General features: G+C 46.3%; 1 protein-coding gene across 1 annotated transcript in view; it reads right to left on the bottom strand.

Moving 5' to 3' along the window:
- The window catches only part of rims4 (regulating synaptic membrane exocytosis 4), a gene marked incomplete at its 3' end in the record, with an annotated part of 36,164 nt that extends 21,231 nt beyond the window's left edge, over positions 1-14,933 (bottom strand). Inside the window, exon 1 of the mRNA XM_079266509.1 lies at positions 14,828-14,933. Coding sequence (XP_079122635.1) covers positions 14,828-14,924 — 97 coding nt within the window. The 5' untranslated portion in view covers positions 14,925-14,933. The remainder of the gene's footprint in view (positions 1-14,827) is intronic.
- Positions 14,934-17,874: the final 2,941 nt, after the last annotated feature.

Genomic DNA, 17,874 nt, shown 5'->3' with positions numbered 1-17,874 from the left:
TTCATGAAGCTTGTCTTCCTCATGAAGCTTGTCTTCTTCATGAAGCTTGTCTTCCTCATGAAGCTTGTCTTCTTCATGAAGCTTGTCTTCCTCATGAAGCTTGTCTTCTTCATGAAGCTTGTCTTCCTCATGAAGCTTGTCTTCTTCATGAAGCTTGTCTTCCTCATGAAGCTTGTCTTCTTCATGAAGCTTGTCTTCTTCGGGAAACTTGTCTTGTTCGGGAAGCTTGTCTTCTCCGGGAAGCTTGTCTTCTCCGGGAAGCTTGTCTTCTTCATGAAGCTTGTCTTCTTCATGAAGCTTGTCTTGTCCAGGAAGCTTGTCTTCTTTGGGAAGCTTGTCTTCTTCGGGAAGCTTGTCTTCTTCGGGAAGCTTGTCTTCTCCGGGAAGCTTGTCTTCTCCGGTCGTATTTTACTGATGAAATCAGCTGCACAACAGATTATGATTCCAAGAGAGTAGGAAGAGAACTCCCATGAACCTTTGACTCCCCGGGACCATAAACAGACTGATTCATGGGGTGTCTGGACTACTTAAGCAATCAATGACATTTTGAATCACATTCACTGGCAGAAGAACATCCCGGCTGAGGGGCAAACGGAGGAAAGACGAAGACTTGTGTTCGCAAAGATGTGCAGATTGTGTTTAATGGCAAGGACGTCTTCTTTCAAGGATGTGGAGAGATAGAAAATGGTAATTTCTATATTTATTCCACCTCTCTACACAAACAACAAACCACCACAGCCGACGTTTGGTGCAGGATTTTATTCAAACCTCCTGACGGCACTATAAATACACTCCACTTCTCGCACAGTGACCTAACAATGTCAGTGCTCTCTCCTTGGGATGCCTTTTTTATTTGAAAACTCTCAACTTCACAAACGTCCCCCCCCATCTCCTCTGGGTGACATGGGAACAGAAGATGAAACATCAGGATGTGTTTTAGCGTGACCTGATTTAGTGTGTTTGGGAGAAGAAGTCTAAAGATCTTTCTGGGGGTGAGGTACAGAATACATTGAAGGATTTCATCCTCCTTAATATCAATGCACACATTACAGCTACTGCGTTTCCTCTGCTTCCATCTACTCACTCACATTATTATTGTTATTATTACGAGCAGCAAATCATCCCTCGATTCCTTGTGTCATCATCGGGTGAAACCTCGAGTCCATCCTGTCCCTGAGTCAAAAATGAAGCTTTGCTGTGAAGTGGGCAGGCAATGGTGCACGTCCGAACCCGCCGCGTATGAATAAATGGTTAAATCAAATTAAATGGATGTACTGTAATATCCACTGAGTGAAATTGCTCCGTCACCGTCGGCCCATTCTTTACAGAATGAGAGAGAGAATCTGCCGTGAGGCGGTTGTGAGAGCAAGATAGAGGAGAGAGGATCCTTAAGCGCCGAAAGAGCAGCGTTTATTTGAAAAATGAGTTTCTGGCGGAGGTGCTGCAGCCGATGATGAGTGATTACTGAGGCTGGAGATGAAGGCTGCTTTTAGAAACCTCTTGGCACCGCCGGCGCCGGGCAAAGCGGAGCTGGAAGACAGAGTCAGAGCTAATTACTTTGTTGGTAGACAAGCATTTATTTTTATTTTTTTTAAACCTTTCTCCAAATGAAGGCTTTTACTGAGTACACCGTGCTATTTCTGAACAGCTGCTGTAACAGGTACAGTTGCAGGCTTGCAGAGGGAAGCCAGGGGTTGAATGCCTTGCTCGAGGACACAGTTGGATTCATGTTGATGTTATGTCTGATGCTAGAACGTAGAAATATGGAAAAGTGTACGCCTGTCGAGCAACATCTAATGCATGAAACCGTTCTCTTGTTTCAGTCACGCCTCTGTTTGGCATTGAACGGACACCTTTTCTTCCAAAAACACACACATCTAATTGTTGTAACCCTTAAGAATCAAGGTGTATCTGGTTCAGAGGAAGTGTTTCATGCAGGTGTGTGTTTGTGTGGTCATGAATTGCCATCACACCATCACTTCTTCCTCCTTGCTGCCACAGAACGTGTCCCCGGCAAATTGGATGGAGAGGATGCTTTCCATCGCCTCCACTTCGGGTAAATGAAGCGTCCTGATGACGTGAGGGAGTTATCGATCGGGGGCCTGCAGCTGACAATGCTCTGGTTAAACCTGATGCATCGATTGTACATTTCTGTCACAAAATTCTTCATTCGTCATCGGTTCATTAACGACCTTTCAACCTGCTGCACTGAGTTTGACCTGCTGTGTGCTATAGACACACACACACACACACACACACACACACACACACACACACACACGTGGCACTTGAATGATTCTTATATTTCATACATTTGGAGTATTAGCATGCTAACATTAGCCAAGTATCACGAAACACAAAGTATACCTGAGGCTGCCATTCAGCCTGACAGGAGCACTGCGGTATGGAGAAGTTAAGGGAGCACCACAGTTATTGCTCCATGAATCTTGTGGGTAAAATGATGGTGCAGTTGTTGAGAGATTTCACTCAAAACCTTAAATGTCAACATTGTAGAGAAAAATCCAGGAGACTGAAATGGTTGTGGCCAATTTAATGGTAAATGGTAAATGGACTTGTGTCGCACTTTTCTCGTCTTCCAACCACTCAAATTGCTTTTTTCACTCCATGTCTTTCACACCCATTCATACACGGCCTTCGGGGGCATTTTGGGGTTCAGTCTTTTGCCAAGGACACATCGATATGGACTGAAGCAGCCCGGGGATCTTAACCGCTCCACCTCTGAGCCTGGAACTACTTTTCAAGAACCAAAAAGGTTCGTTTACATCATTGCTGTTCAGCGTGCTCTGAAGTATTCACTGCTGCTGTGACCAACGCAATGCAGAGCGTCTGTCTCGACACAAATCATCTGTTGTGTTTGATGTTTTATGCATTGGAACGTAACTGCCATGAAGCAATCAGAAAATCACAGGTTTCTCTCATTCACAGCAGTGAAGTCTTGAGACATTACGTAGTCTTCAGGTGAACATCTGATTTCTCCCGTATAGTCCTTTGACAGTCCTGAACCAGGCATTACCTAATGCGCTTTTGATCTACTTAAGTCACTCTGTATCACTCTAAACATGTAGAGTAAAATATGAAATGTGGCCACAGATTGTGAAGCAGTCATGAATTTGTAATACTGCGAGGACTTCGGCTGAGCCTCAGTCGGCCTTCGACTTCCCTCCCTGCATCCTCCTTCCCTCCCTGCATCCTCCTTCCCTCCCAGCATCCTCCTTCCCTCCCTGCATCCTCCTTCCCTCCCTGCATCCTTCTTCCCTCCCTGCATCCTCCTTCCCTCCCTGCATCCTTCTTCCCTCCCTCCTTCCCTCCCTGCATCCTCCTTCCCTCCCTGCATCCTCCTTCCCTCCCTGCATCCTCCTTCCCTCCCTGCATCCTCCTTCCCTCCCAGCATCCTCCTTCCCTCCCTGCATCCTCCTTCCCTCCCTGCATCCTCCTTCCCTCCCTGCATCCTCCTTCCCTCCCTGCATCCTCCTTCCCTCCCTGCATCCTCCTTCCCTCCCTGCATCCTCCTTCCCTCCCTGCATCCTCCTTCCCTCCCTGCATCCTCCTTCCCGTCAAGAGACAAAGGAGAACTAAACATAAGGAGACAGCGCGAGCGACAGGAAGTAGAGACAGAGAGAAGAGGGACAGATAGAGAGAGATAAAGTGAGACGCTGACAGCGTCACTAAAGTCTGGTAATAAAAGTGAGGAAAGAGAGAGTGGTCCCATATTTCTGCTCCTCCAAACATTAAGTACTATTGTCGCTGAAGCAATACAACAAACGCATTTCCAAGAGAATTACTACGCTTGTATTTGTCTTCACTGTGAGACAAAGGAGCATAAAATAAACTCTCTTCTCCCACTTGATCTAAAGACGTTTCTAAAGACGTAGTTCATAACCAGGAGACGTTAGATCACACTCTGACTTCTCACAGAGATGCTCTCAATGAATACCCCAATAAAGTAGCAGCGTATTTGTGCGTCGCTCTGTTTTCTACCTATTTGAGGTCATTCAGGTGCTTAGTTACAATGTTTGAGTCACATCTAGAAGACAAAGATTTTGAGCATAGATCAATTTTATGCATGTATGCAATGGAGAAAAACTATAATCGAGCATTTCTTCTGGGAATGTCACTACAGGCACCCAGTTCGTGACACTGCAAATATATAAATCTTGCAATACTTTCATGAGTCGGCCAGAAGCTCGTTCACCATTGTGTTACCCCCTTTGGCGATAGACAGTGACTTAACAGACAATTATTTAAACAAATATCTTTGAGATTGACACTTTAAGTACAGAAGTTATGTGACTAATACGTCAACGTTGACTTCTGGTTTCATATAACGAACAACGGCCTCCTGGGTGAATGTCCGCTGTTCATGGAGTCACCCTTTCACCCCGGCCTCTCCCTTATTCACGATTATCACAAGCGAGTTGCTTTCCTGGGATACTATAGTTACTACAGAACAGCCTGACCGGACCTGGAGTGAATGCGAATAAACATCCAGATACACTGAAGAGGCTTCTGCTCAGATTAACAGATGAATGCGTCTTTGTGACGTACTTAGTAAACCTTCCTTGATGAAATTCATTCATTTGAATATAAATTCCAGTCGTTGGGCTTTCCGTGTCCTGGTTCTCTCTCCTCTGCTCGGGAGCCATGACTGGAACGTTTTACTGTGTTGCTGAGACGAGAACAAGTCACTTTAAGGGGTGTGCTTCCAATGAAATCAATTTAACATGATCTTGGCTGGATCTTTGACCAAGAACACACACACACACACACGCACACAACATAGTCCTCGATCCTCTGTTACAGCCGGCACTGTGCTGATTTATTCTGGCCAAAGTCTGTGTTGAGTCCGCAGGGCAGAGGGGAGGAATAACTGTCTGAAGAGGCTCCAGCAAGGACTTTTCAAAATGAAGAAAATGTCTGAGCAAGGACTTTGTGCAAATGGAACTGCTGCTGTGAATACTAAACGATGACTCGATGATGTTAGAAATGGGCTCCAGAAGAGCTCCTGATGCCAAGTGGACGCCATGTGTGTGAGGACGCCTCCTCCAGAATATCTTACACAAACAATGTTCTGTATTTGATCGTTTTTTTTACAAGCAGCAACCATAACAAGTTATTTTCAAAGTTAGCTTCATCGACCCCCCCATAGTGCTTTATACACCCTGAAAGCCGAACAGCTGTTCTGGTTTTAATGTTCAGTGGATCAGACGACAGCTTGCCGTGCTGCTTTCTTTGTTGTGATTCTTGAGTCAGAGACACTTTGTTAACAGGTGTGAGGCTGCAAACCATAGAGTGTGCTGCAACAAGAAATGGGAAACATTTTGCACGTTAAAAAGTAACTTTTAGAAGAAATAAAGTTCAGAATTTCCATGGTTCAGATGTGAAACATCACAATGAATGAGTTTGTGCTCGGATGCACTTATCAAAGTTAGTCTGTGCTTTCTGAAACCGATCCGACAGTTTGAGGTTCAGTCGGACAAACTACTTCGTTTGGTTTCGGGAGCGATCACGCCTCGGTTTAAAATGACGAGGTCAGAGTTACAGGACGCGACCGTTGACGTGCTGGGAGGAAACAGGAGCCCATCCATCCACCCCACCCTCCTCTCGACGCCGACTCTGTGGCTGTATGCTGGTGGTTACATACTTTCTAATGATATATTCCCTTTCTGCAAATAGATCTCCCTAAATGCCGCATGCTGCTCCTTTGAGGTACCGACTGATAAAACCTGAGTACCAAGTACTTCAGGAAATGTTTCCAGTCCAGCGACGCAATCGATCCTTTCTGTGCCCATCAAGAGATGATTTATTTGTATTATTCCGACATCCCACTCCAATCTCCCTCCGCAGAGGGGGATGTTCTCTGCAGCTGATCAGAGATCGTGTCACCCCATTGCACGTGTTAATGCGCTCTCCTACATGATAATAACACCGAAAATTAAATTAGAGATGATGCGCACGTTGACGTTGGAATTATTTAGCGACACAGCAAAGAAACGCCTGCGTGATGTGAGCAAATTATAACTGTTATATTCATTAAAGAGGCCTGGCAATCACATCAGATGATTACGCAAACTCACTTTCATTAAAGCGTCTCTCTACTTCCAACTTCAACTTACAAAAATCGAATTACCAGCATTTCACCAACGAGGGTTTCACTGATGAATTGCAATACAAGGGGTCTCCACGCAAGAAAGGAGAGAGGAGAGTGTAAGGAGAGGTAAGTAGGAGAGATGAACACAAGGAGGTGAAGGAGAAGCCATGAAAATGAGAGGCGATGAGAGGTGAAGGCTGAAGAGGAGAGGTGCGGTCGGGAGAGGCTGATGAGAAGACGAATGACACGGGGAGAGGAGACGTAGGAGAGTAGTGGAGAGGAAAATGTAAGAAGGAAGGAGGAACATTAACAAAAGGCGTGAAGAAGACGAGGAGCGGAAGACACAAACAGAGGCAGAGGGAGAGGATGAAAAATGACCAAAGACCCTCTCTTAACGAATATCTCTATTGCATTACAAACTGACATTCGCATCAGAAGAATTTGCAAGCAGCCCGAGCAGGAAGGGAGGGTTCAACCTGCCATCGGGGCCAGTGGGAGGCGGCTGTCAGAGCTCGGCAGATCTACGCCTTCAAAATTGCCTCTCGGTGATTTTCCTGTCATTACCACACAAAGCACGGATGTTAACCGGCTGCGGCATTAAGAATGAAATCACACTCTCGTTCATTATGTGAGGGTATGTTTGAAGAGCTCGTCTCGTGTGGCTTTGTCTCCGCTCGAAGCCCACATGACAACTTGACTTCCTGCTCTCAGTCTGGCACAAAGCAGCCTGTCGGGACAGCCGGGGCCTGTTACCATTCAGACTCACGTCTTCTGGCCACGCTTTCATTTTCCACCTCCCTCCAGCCTTGTATCCTCCTCCATCTTATTCCTTGTCTGCATCTCCTCCTGCGGAACATCTGTTTGGATCTTCATGTGCCCTCGTTGTCACCGTAGAAGAAGAATGTTGAGCGTGAGCAGTAAAGTGCACGGGAAATGGCAACGTGTGTCGCTGCTCTGCGATTGGTGGCACATCACGCTGCTGTCAATGTTGCTGTTATTTAATTACTGGTTTCTGGTCTGGTTCATAACCAGTATAAGAGAAGTGGATGTGGTCGTATTGACGTCACCCACTGGTTTGTGGACAGCTGTTTTGAAACCTTGTCGCCATCTTGGATTTTGGCCGTCGCCATCTTGGTTTTTTTTTGGAACCAGTATACAAAAGTGATCATATTGGGACTGCGGAGGAGTGACGTAGAGATGACGTATACGGCTCTGGTAGTGAAAGTGACCTGTCAATCACAGTAAGCTCCGCCCTAAAGCATCCCCTGCTTTATGGTCTGTGTGACTCTAAATGGACCATAATGTACTAAATGAACGTCATGCTGTATTGAAGAAGACTTGAAAATCAAGAGAGAAGTAGAGTCATTTTCTCATAGACTTCTACACAACCAGAGGACACGAGAGAGAATGTTTTAAGACACTTCCGCATTGTCTTCACCCGGCAGAACCGGAGGGTTCCGCTGTGAGTACCGCTACATGGTGCTAATTTTCCACATCCTGGCGTGAAACACTGCATTTGAAAGAACAACCAGAAGCGTTGTTAGTGCTCCGGAATACAACACGCCGCCTTCATGAACACCTGCAGCCTTCACCTCCTCATTGCTCGCTGTACAATAGACCTCGTTTGCTGGCAGTCAGTTTTGGACGACTGACTTTTCTGGGTCATCTCTCCAACTTAGAGGCTCACCAGAGACCCCCCCCCCCCCCCCCCCCCTCTTTCTCCTTCCTCCCTCTATAACTAATATCTGTGACATCGGCTTCATGCATCTTTACGCCTTCATTTTATGGTACGATACATTAATGCAGCCACATTTGCAGAACTCCTGCGGGCAGAAATCTTTTCGCCGTGTTTTTCATTAAAAACACGACTTTGAGTTATAAGATGTACTTGAACTCCGAAGCCTATTTTGTTTTTGTGTGTATGCGTTTCCTTTGTCTCCCTCTTTGTCCTCCATGTGACTTGACAGCAGGGATGAAGACGCAGAATTTGAGTAATGTTGCAATGAAGGGAAGGAGGGGGGAATGGAAGAGGAAGGAGAGATAAAAGACAAGAGTAACGAGCATTTTAATTCCTCAGTTCTCATCTCCTCCATTTCACCTTTCTTCTCCTAGCTTCCTCTTCCCGTCCACTCTTCATCCCCTCTGTCTTTACTCCCTCCACCTTTGCTCCAGCATCCATTACATTTGTCCCTCCGTCCTCCTGTCTCTTCCTCTCTATTTGCTGTCCTCTCATGCTTCCTTCCCTTCACGCTCCTTCCATACCTCCTCTGATGAAGCCTGATGTTCCCGATCCTCCTACAACACATGACATCTCATTACTTGACCAGCTATAACTATATCTGATGCATGCTCATACTTCACACCGTCCCTCATAAGTTCACCAAAAAGCCAGGACTTTTGGGAGGGAAAACACGGCTTCTGCAGAGTTTAAACATTCTGGGACGAATATCTGTATCATGCGCACCGATACAAACACTCAGAAACAGAAACATACGCCTATAAAATATAACCTCAGCCTAAAAGTTATCCGAGTTCTATTCTTCACCATAAACCCAAGTTTTTGTCCCAAATCAGCCGCTTAAGGAAGTGAGGGGCCAGGAAAAAAGAAGAACTCCTCATTCCTCATTTTTTCCTTTTTGTGAGAACATTCGGTTCTTACAAGCAGAGAATTACAGCAGCACACACTCACACGAAGAAGTTCAGCCTCAATTAGTCTCCCCGAGCAGCAGCAGCAGCACCACCTGATTAATGGGAAGATCAGAATGAACAAGAACAAGCCTGAGAGGAGAAAGAAATCCTCCCGGAAACATTGAAACCATTACTTGCTCAAACACAGCTTTTAGCGTCGTACCGTTGCTGCCTGAGGCCATTTTTTTTACGTGCGCAGTGGTTTTGCTTCATGTCGTTGTCGATAAAATGGGAAAACAAATTTATGAAGATGTGCAAACAAACAGGAGTTGAGACCAGTGTCCTGAATAGTTTTGTTTTGTTAAGTTACGTTTGTGGCATTTGTGAAGGGTGTTTGCTGTTACGTTGTTTCAGACATGTTTTAATGAGTACGGTACTTCTTTTAAGCACAGCCATAATGTGAAACTTACCGTGGTTTTGCTGGCTAAACATAATCGTTTCACGTGAACAACGTGGCGTTAAAAGACGCGTGAAAAGCTGTTATTTGCGTGTCTTCCGGTGAGATCAAGTTGCACTCGAATGCATGCAATAAAATATGCATCTGCAACGTATCCTCATACAGCGGCTCATTTTTGGGGATTTTTTGTGTCTCCTGCAACACACGCGTTCAGTGCGCCTGCGGTGTTTCTGCAAAAACAACTACTTGGTTAGTTTTAGGTAAAATCCATCGACGGTATATGAGAAGTAAACGTAGACGTCGTGACGTCGTCCATTGGTTTGTGGACTGATGTCATGAAGCCTTTGGCGATTTCGCCATGTTGGGTTCTTTTGGAGCCAATGAAAGAACGTGACCATATTTGGAATGTGGAGGAGTGACGTAGACGTGTACAGCGACCTGTCAATCACAGTAAGCCCCGCCCAAAAGCATCCCCTGCTTTATGGTCTGTTTGACTCTAAATGGACCATAATGTACTAAATGAACATCATGCTGTGTTGAAGAAGACTTGAAACTAGAGATTGAGACATAAACTCATGTTTACAATGTTTACTGAGGTAATAAATCAAGAGAGAAGTAGAGTCATGTTCTCACAGACGTCTATATGCTACCAGACGAGATCGAATTTCTGCAACATTTCCCAAACTTCTGGAATAAAGCACATTACTGTAAAGATTATGACTTTGAGGGAGATTTCTCCTTTAAGACGGATGGATGTTTGGACGTTGCTTTATATCAGACAGGTGATGAGACACTTTAGATTTTTCATGTTTTACATTTAATGTGGAGAATCAGATCAGCTGTCAGTCTGTCACCAAGAGTTGTGAAATCTGACACCTGTGCTGCTCGATTACACATACATAAGGTGTGTGTGTGTGTGTGTGTGTGTGTGTGCGCGTGTGTGTGCGTGTGTGTGTGTTCTGTCTGCTGATCGTCTGAAGAGATGTGAGAACAGAAAGGAAAAACAGCAAACTGTAATTGATGTCAGGGACAGAGAGACGTGAGCAGAAGCTGTGATTTGTGTTTTACTTGTTCTGCCAAGGAGACAGTGAGGAGTGAGATAACGTCGGCATAGATCTCTACAGTATGAATGCATTGCTGTTCACTGTTATTACTCAATCGGAGCTCGTTCATAAGAGCAAAGTAAGTTTATTCGTTCCACGTTGCTAAAAGCAATGAAGTCTCATACTAAAGGAGAGAAATCATCCTGCATGTATAGAACATTCTATATAATGTGTGGATCTTCATATGTTTTCTTAATGTACCTCCTCATTTCATTTGTATTTGCATGATGAACTTGTTTCACACAAGTCTTTACTTTTTTTTATACCTCATCTGCTTTTTGAAAATATTTCGTTCATACGATTTTGTTTTCTAGTTCGGCTTTTCTTGTTTTCTGATACATCTTAACATTATAACTTTTTTTGAAATGGCAAAGTAGTACATTAAGCTGAACAAATAAATAAGTCAACGTCGACTTCTGGTTTCACACGAGGCACGAGCAGCGGAGGAAGAGGCGTTCCTGTCTGACACGCACCGTGCGGCTTCCTGCAGTTGAAATACTTCCTGGTTCATGACGACGTGGACTACGTGCAATGTTTGCGGGATGCCTACAAATAACAGCACAATCATTTTAGCTACAAAGGTCGTGAGAGAACATCCTCAATTATATGGCGATAATGCCAAATGTCCCGGTCTTCAAAGTCAGCCACGAAGAGTAATTCAAAGTGATTTCACGCGTAAACAACAGCCCCGTGTTCGTCCTGGTTTTATTACTTCACTTGATGCTCTGCAACCGTGAGAACACACTTCCTGTCCTGTCAGCGGAAGAGACAAACTGACGTGAAAGAGTGAAACAAAAAGAGCAAAAGGAGTGGAAATAAAGGAGAGGAGAAAAAGGTGATTAAAAGGCAATTTAAGGTGGAAAGACAGTTAACCTGCAAACAGGATGGTTAGGACCGCGGAGTGCAAAGGGTCGACAGAGAGACATCGAGACATCGAGACAGAGAAGTGGAGAGAGAGAGAATTAACCTGCAATCAGGCCTCTGTTTAGCTGCAGTCAGCCACGATCGGCTGCCGTATTAGCATTTAATTAGACTGAGAGCCACAAACCGCAGCCTGCCGCTCCCCTCTGATTACCACACACACTGCTTTCACGTGTGTGTGTGTGTGTGTGTGTGTGTGTGTGTGTGTGTGTGTGTGTGTGTGTGTCTAGGGACTTGCGTAGGTTCAGGTGAACCCAGAATCCTACATGTGTGTGTCTGTGAATGCTTGAGTGTTCGTCCCGGTGTGTTTGTGTCAGCGTGAGGCTCGGTATTCATGTGTTACGTACACACTGGTGAACGACTGTGCGTCGTTCAGAGACGTCCAGAGGAACACGAGCGGCGTCGGGCAGGTTGAAATCTGTCCCCAGGTGTACAGAAAGTGATTCACACCTTCATACAGGTGATGTTTATCTGTATGAAGATCAGGCTCATCAGGCTCTTTTCTTCTGGTTAGCATCAGTAAACACACACAGCAGGCAGGTGATGATGTGAACGAGCTTTGGGGAGGCGATCTCTCTCTGTGTGTGTGTTTCCTAATAATTGTGTGCTCTGAGGAACTTTTAACTGGTCTCAGTTTAATACTGAAGCATCCATACGATCTTGATAAGTAAACGAGACCATCAGATAGATCGCTAGTCTGATGCTCACCTACGCCGAGGGTGATTCTAAACCAACCATGCAGTGGAAAAGGGGGATAAAGGCCTTTTCACAGCGGGGCGTTGGCGATTTAACGACTCGAAAATGTGAATTACCTCCCTGTGAATATTATAGGTCGAGGGCTTTTATTGTGAAAGGAAGGAGTAGATCTGGTCTGCGCTGCCTTCGATGAGGCGTAGTAACGTTTGCCGTCTTCGTTCGACCTTCTTTGTTGTTGTTCATAATCAGAAGCGCAACTCAAGCCGTTCTGCACATGATCTGCTTCATCCTGATTGGTAACAGAAATTGGGTAAATTTGGGTTTGATTACGAATCTGACCGAGGACCTGATATGAAGAGAGCAGAAGAGAGTACCGGCAGCTCGTAAGATGACAAAAGTCAAAGTATGCCAAAGACTCCCAGGGCACCGGAGAAAGGACAAGTCGGATACAAATGTGTGGAAGCTGAAGTTGATGGAGTTGCTGACCTGTGGTTCAGGAGCACCTGAACTCTGAGGACATTGACTCAATGTTTGGGGGGGATTAGCTCGACTGGCACAGGTATGATATTGACTTTAACCCGGGTGATTAAGGCCGATCTTAGTTGACTGCACAGCGGTAATCTGTGATTGTTACAGGGCACACGCCCTGTGAGACCACAGGACAAATACCGTGTTCACTGACGGAAATAAGTCGATCCACTGTCTGAAAAACAGTCGTTTCTCCTCTTAAATTCTTCGTTCTTCCAGCTCGGATGTCTGACTGAGAATTGGAATGCACAAAAGCAATTAGTTGCCCATATTTGTGTTGTGTTGCTGAGAAGCAGCACGTGTAAAAGGTGCACAAGATGTTTCGAGGGAATGAGCTGCCCCCCCCCTCAGAGCTCTGAGTGGAACGGTTTGGTTATTTTCAAGCGTTCTTGATTGAAAATGATTTGCTGTGTAAATAAATCAGTTTTCATCCCAAGCAGAATATTTGGTGGAGTCCCAGCTGTTCCGACAAGGTCCGACTGTGTGAAAGAAAAATCACGAGATTACTGCTGACCGTGCTGCGGCCGTTTGTTCTCTCTTGTGTGTTTTCATATCGTCATTATGGAATTGTTGGTGATGCAGAGTTCCTATAGTTTGACTGTTCGGGGGCACGGGGCAATCGTTTGCTGTTGGGCCAAACCTCCCATCTACCCAATGTGTATATCACCTGCTGCCTTCACGTTCCTGTTAAATCCAGTGCAATCAGTACTTCTAGGCTGGAATAATTACTCTAAATTCGTCGTGACGTCCCCTTCTGGTTTGTGGTTGTGAAGCATCAATTTGGCGCCATCTTGGATTATGGGTGTCGTGTCTTGGCTTTTTTGCAACCAATGAACGGAAGTTACCATATTTAAAATGGAGGAGTGACGTAGCGACGCTGTATACAGCTCTAGCCATGGCAGCGACCTGTCAATCACAGTAGCCCCGCCCTAAAGCATCCCCTGCTTTATGGTCTGTGTGACTCTAGATGGACCATCAGTTACTAAATGAACATCACGCTGTATTGAAGAAGACTTGAAACTAGAGATTGAGACATAAACTCATGTTTACAATGTTTACTGAGGTAATAAATCAAGAGAGAAGTAGAGTCATTTTCTCATAGACTTCTTTGCAACCAGAGGAGCCGCCCCCTGGTGGTCAGTAGAGAGAATGCAGCTTTAAGACACTGCAGTATTGACTTCACTCAGCAGAACCGGAGGTTTCCGTTTATCGAATTCAAGGCTTCAAACGGCCAGTCCACAAACCAACGTCCCGATGACTACGTCTACTTCTCATGAGACGAAGGCAACGAGGGAAGGTTTGTGACTCGGCTGCAATGTTGAAAACAGTCGAGCCAAAACCAATCAACGCCCACCGGCAATTTTACAGCTGATCTATACAATTAAATATGTTTCTGAAACCTTTGAGGCGAGAAGAAGGGAACGCAGTAAAATAATCTTGACTCACATTTGATCAACGCTGCTTAGTTTGACAACATGATCAGAGTTCACGAGCTGATTGACAGCTTCGTTAGAGACTGCTCAACTCTGATTGGTCGTTTCTCTTCCAAATGCCATTAGGAGCTCACAGACGATCTACCTCATGTACTACTGTCGGAATAAATTGACAGTTTGAGCAAATATGACAGTAAAAACCTGCACGTACACATTCCTGTCAAACATTCTTCCAGAGGTCCTTTTTATGAACACGCTGTAAACTTTTCTCTTTTACTTGAATCGTAACGGGAGAGACAATCCGGTACTGCGGGCTTTTTTCCCAGACAGGATTAGTGTGACATGAAATCCGAAGTAATGTAATGTAGCAATAATACCAGTTCAGAGCAAAATGAATCACATCATCTGATGCACCCGATTGGAGGAAATACTTGATCCTACCGGCAATCTCATCATGGGGAACCTGACATAAGCTGACACACAGGGGTGTACAGGCTCTGTCTCTCACACACACACACACATGTTCCTGCACACACATACACGACACAGACCAAAAACATATAAATCTTAGTTTCAGCTTACTTTAGTTTTAACTGACTCATGTGATTAAATAATAATGAACAAGTCGTTGTTGGAAAATGTTTGGTATGTTTGCTTAATGAGGGCTGAAACGATTCCCCGGGTGTCACAGATATCCGAGGTTGTGAGCTGAAGAAGCGCTAGTAAACGTTAGCTTGTGACGTTAGCCGGTGGGCAGCACGGTCCGTTAACCGAGCACAATGTTGAACGAAAACTACGATCAAAAAGACCGTCCTCTGACAGATTTACAAGTCACACGACCCGTTTTCCTGCAGACGGATGACAAATAACTCGTGCCTTCGTGAACTATGTTTTATGTATGACTCCATCAATATCACTGTGTGTGTGTGCGTGTGCGCGTGTCACCACTCACCCTCGTCATCCTCGTCGAAGGAGTTCATGCAGGGGAAGTAGATGGCGAGGGCCTCGAAGGACGCCGACAGGCTGATGCGGCTCTGCGACCGCTCCATGTAGAGGCCCGCCGTCGGGCCCGGGTCGGCCGGCTTGGCCAAGCGCGGCTGGGCATTCTTCACGCGGAGTACGGCTCGCGGCGTCTTGGACGGCTGTCAGCTGCCCCCCACGGCAGATCCACCTCACCCGGAAAAAAAAGACAAAAAGAGTCAAGCAAGAACCCTCCCAAAAGAGGCTCGCACCGGAAGAAAAAAGAAGAAATCGGCGCAAAATCTGACTTGGCGGAAGAAGTTGATGTAAAAAAACAACAAATGATTTTGATGTTTCGTTGCACGTTTAGGCGAAATGCAACCTCCAGTGACGCAAATACATCCTTCTTTGAGTGCGATATCTCTGTCGGTTGTTGAGTGTTCTGATAAATGTCTTTTTTTAATGTTTTTGTTATGTTTAACTGAGCAATTCTATCTGTGCGTAGACGAGATGCAACTCTGACTTCCTGTCATTTGTTCTCTACTTTTTGGATTCTTGTTTTTGCTTCCGTTCTCAGGAAGGTGCCGGTGCACCTCCCATCCGGTCCCCTCGTTGTCCTCAGAAGTCCAAGTGATGGTCTGAAGGACATATGGACGTCTCACCTGCCTCCTCACACTGGTAAGAACCCGATCTTGCTCTTTTTCCGCCTCACAGCAAAACTCCCTGAACTCTGGATGTCAGTCTGACATCCTCCCCCTATTTGTGCCATTCTACAGCTCGCGTGCCAGTTCTTCCTCTTCTTCAATGAAAGACCAGGAGGATGGGAGGAGGCGCTGGTGGTTGGCGGCGACGTTGACGAAACGTGTTGCTTTCCGACTGAATCAAAGCTCTCTGTTTCTCTGTCGCTCATCGTTCCTCGCCGGAGCTCAAAGCATTTCTTATTTCACACGTCAAAACTGACTTTCAAAAAAACAACAGGAGGCAGCAGCTGCTGTTGCACATCTGCTTCGTTTCCGAAGCCCAGCAGAGAGCATCAGTTGCACCAACAATTGCAACTGGGGGCAATCTGTTGCTTCTGCGTTGATTCGAGCTGCACTACAGTTGACTGTTGTGCCGCTCTTAATGTTGCTGTCACGGCGAGGTGGGCTTGTCCTCTTCCCCTCCGCCTTGTCGCTCCCGCTCCTGTGCCGATGCTCCACCGACTGTCTGCTCCTGAGACGGGAGAGAGAGAGAGAGAGAGAGAGAGAGAGGGAGAGAGGGAGGGAGAGAGAGAGAGAGATGATGAGAGAGAGAGAGGCTGTTCTGTTGAACAGCTTGTGTCTGACTGGATTCATTCACTGCTGCGCTGCATGTAGAGAGGGAGAGAGAGCGATGAGGGGGAGAGAGAGAGCGAAGGGGGAACAGAGGGGATGGAGAGCAGACTGTTGCTGGCAGCTCGGCCAATCGAAATGTGGATGAGGGAATATGGGCGTGGCTTTGGGACAGTGGAGGCAATGCAGGGCAGGACAAGTTTAACATCTCTCTCTCTCCCTCTCTCTCTCTCCCTCTCTCTCTTCTCCCTCTCTCTCTCTCCCTCTCTCTCTCGCTCCCTCTCCCTCTCTCCCTCTCTCTCTCTCTCTCTCTCTCGCTCCCTCTCTCTCTCTCTCTCGCTCCCTCTCCCTCTCTCCCTCTCTCTCTCGCTCCCTCTCTCTCTCTCTCCCTCTCTCTCTCTCTCTCTCTCTCTCTCTCTCTCTCTCCCTCCCTCTCTCTCTCTCTCTCTCTCTCTCTCTCCCTCCCTCTCTTTCTCCCTTTCTCCCTCTCTCTCTCTCTCTCTCTCTCTCTTTCTCACTCGCTCTCTCTCTCTCTCTCTCTCTCCCTCTCTTTCTCCCTCGCTCTCTCTCTCTCCCTCTCTCTCTCTCTCGCTCTCTCTCTCTCCCTCTATCTCTCCCTCTCTCTCTCTCCCTCTCTCTCTCTCTCTCTCCCTCCCTCTCTCTCTCCCTCCCTCTCTCTCTCTCTCTCTCTCTCTCTCCCTCGCCCTCTCTCCCTCTCCCTCTCTCTCTCCCTCTCTCTCTCCCTCTCTCTCCCCCTCTCTCTCTCTCTCTCTCTCTCTCTCCCTCGCCCTCTCTCCCTCTCCCTCTCTCTCTCCCAAATATGGTCACTTCTGTTCATTTGTTGCAAAAAAAAACAACGAACGACGGCCACAGTCCAAGATGGCGACGGCAAAGTCGCCGAACTCAAGGTTTCAAAACGTCAGTCCACCAACCAATGGGGGACGTCACGATGACGACGTCCACTTTGTTACTTTGCACTAAAACCAGAAAAGCCAAAGCCGTTGTTCACAATTTATTGATTTAACAATATGTTGATTGAAAGGAAAAGGAAATGCTGTCAGCATTGTTATATTCAACCTGCAAGATGTTTTGTGTTGCCATCGGGAACATAAGTTAGTGACTCACTTGTTCTGGTTTCTGTAAAAAAGGATCTCATCCTTCCTCTTTGTCGCCCTGCCTTCAATCTCTGCTTGCTACCATCACAATAACAATCCTGCTTTGTCAGGCTGAATCATGATTCAATTATTCTTTGCAACAGTACAAGCTATGACGCACAATACTACGTCGCAGAGGCGTCGCCACTGTCATTGTCAGCTCACGTTTTGTACATTCAGCAAATACAAAAAGATTTCTCTTCAAAGTTAGAATTGTCAGCAGCAAATGAATCACCCCCTGCAGTGAAACAGTGAAGCTGGCCTTTTCTTTTTCACATGGTGCTTGCTGTATTCGGAGTCCCATGTTTGGTGTAACTTGCAGTCAGCAGCCTGCTTCTTTACGCTGCGACGCTTCCGTCCTTGTGTGCTCTGCTGAGTGCACCGTGGCCGGTGAAGTGCACCGGCATCGTGTTGACAAGCCTTCGTCCGCTCGCTGCGAGCGCGCTGTCCAAGCGCGCTGTCCAAGCACGCTGTCCAAGCACGCTGTCCAAGCACGCTGTCCAAGCACGCTGTCCAAGCAAGCCTCATCGCAGGAGCAGTGACCTTCTACAACAAGTGCCTGCTTCAGTCTCTGT

Source organism: Melanostigma gelatinosum (genome assembly GCF_949748355.1).
Source record: "Melanostigma gelatinosum genome assembly, chromosome: 3".
NCBI classification, from domain to species: domain Eukaryota; kingdom Metazoa; phylum Chordata; class Actinopteri; order Perciformes; family Zoarcidae; genus Melanostigma; species Melanostigma gelatinosum.
This window is presented reverse-complemented; position numbering and strand designations above follow the sequence as displayed.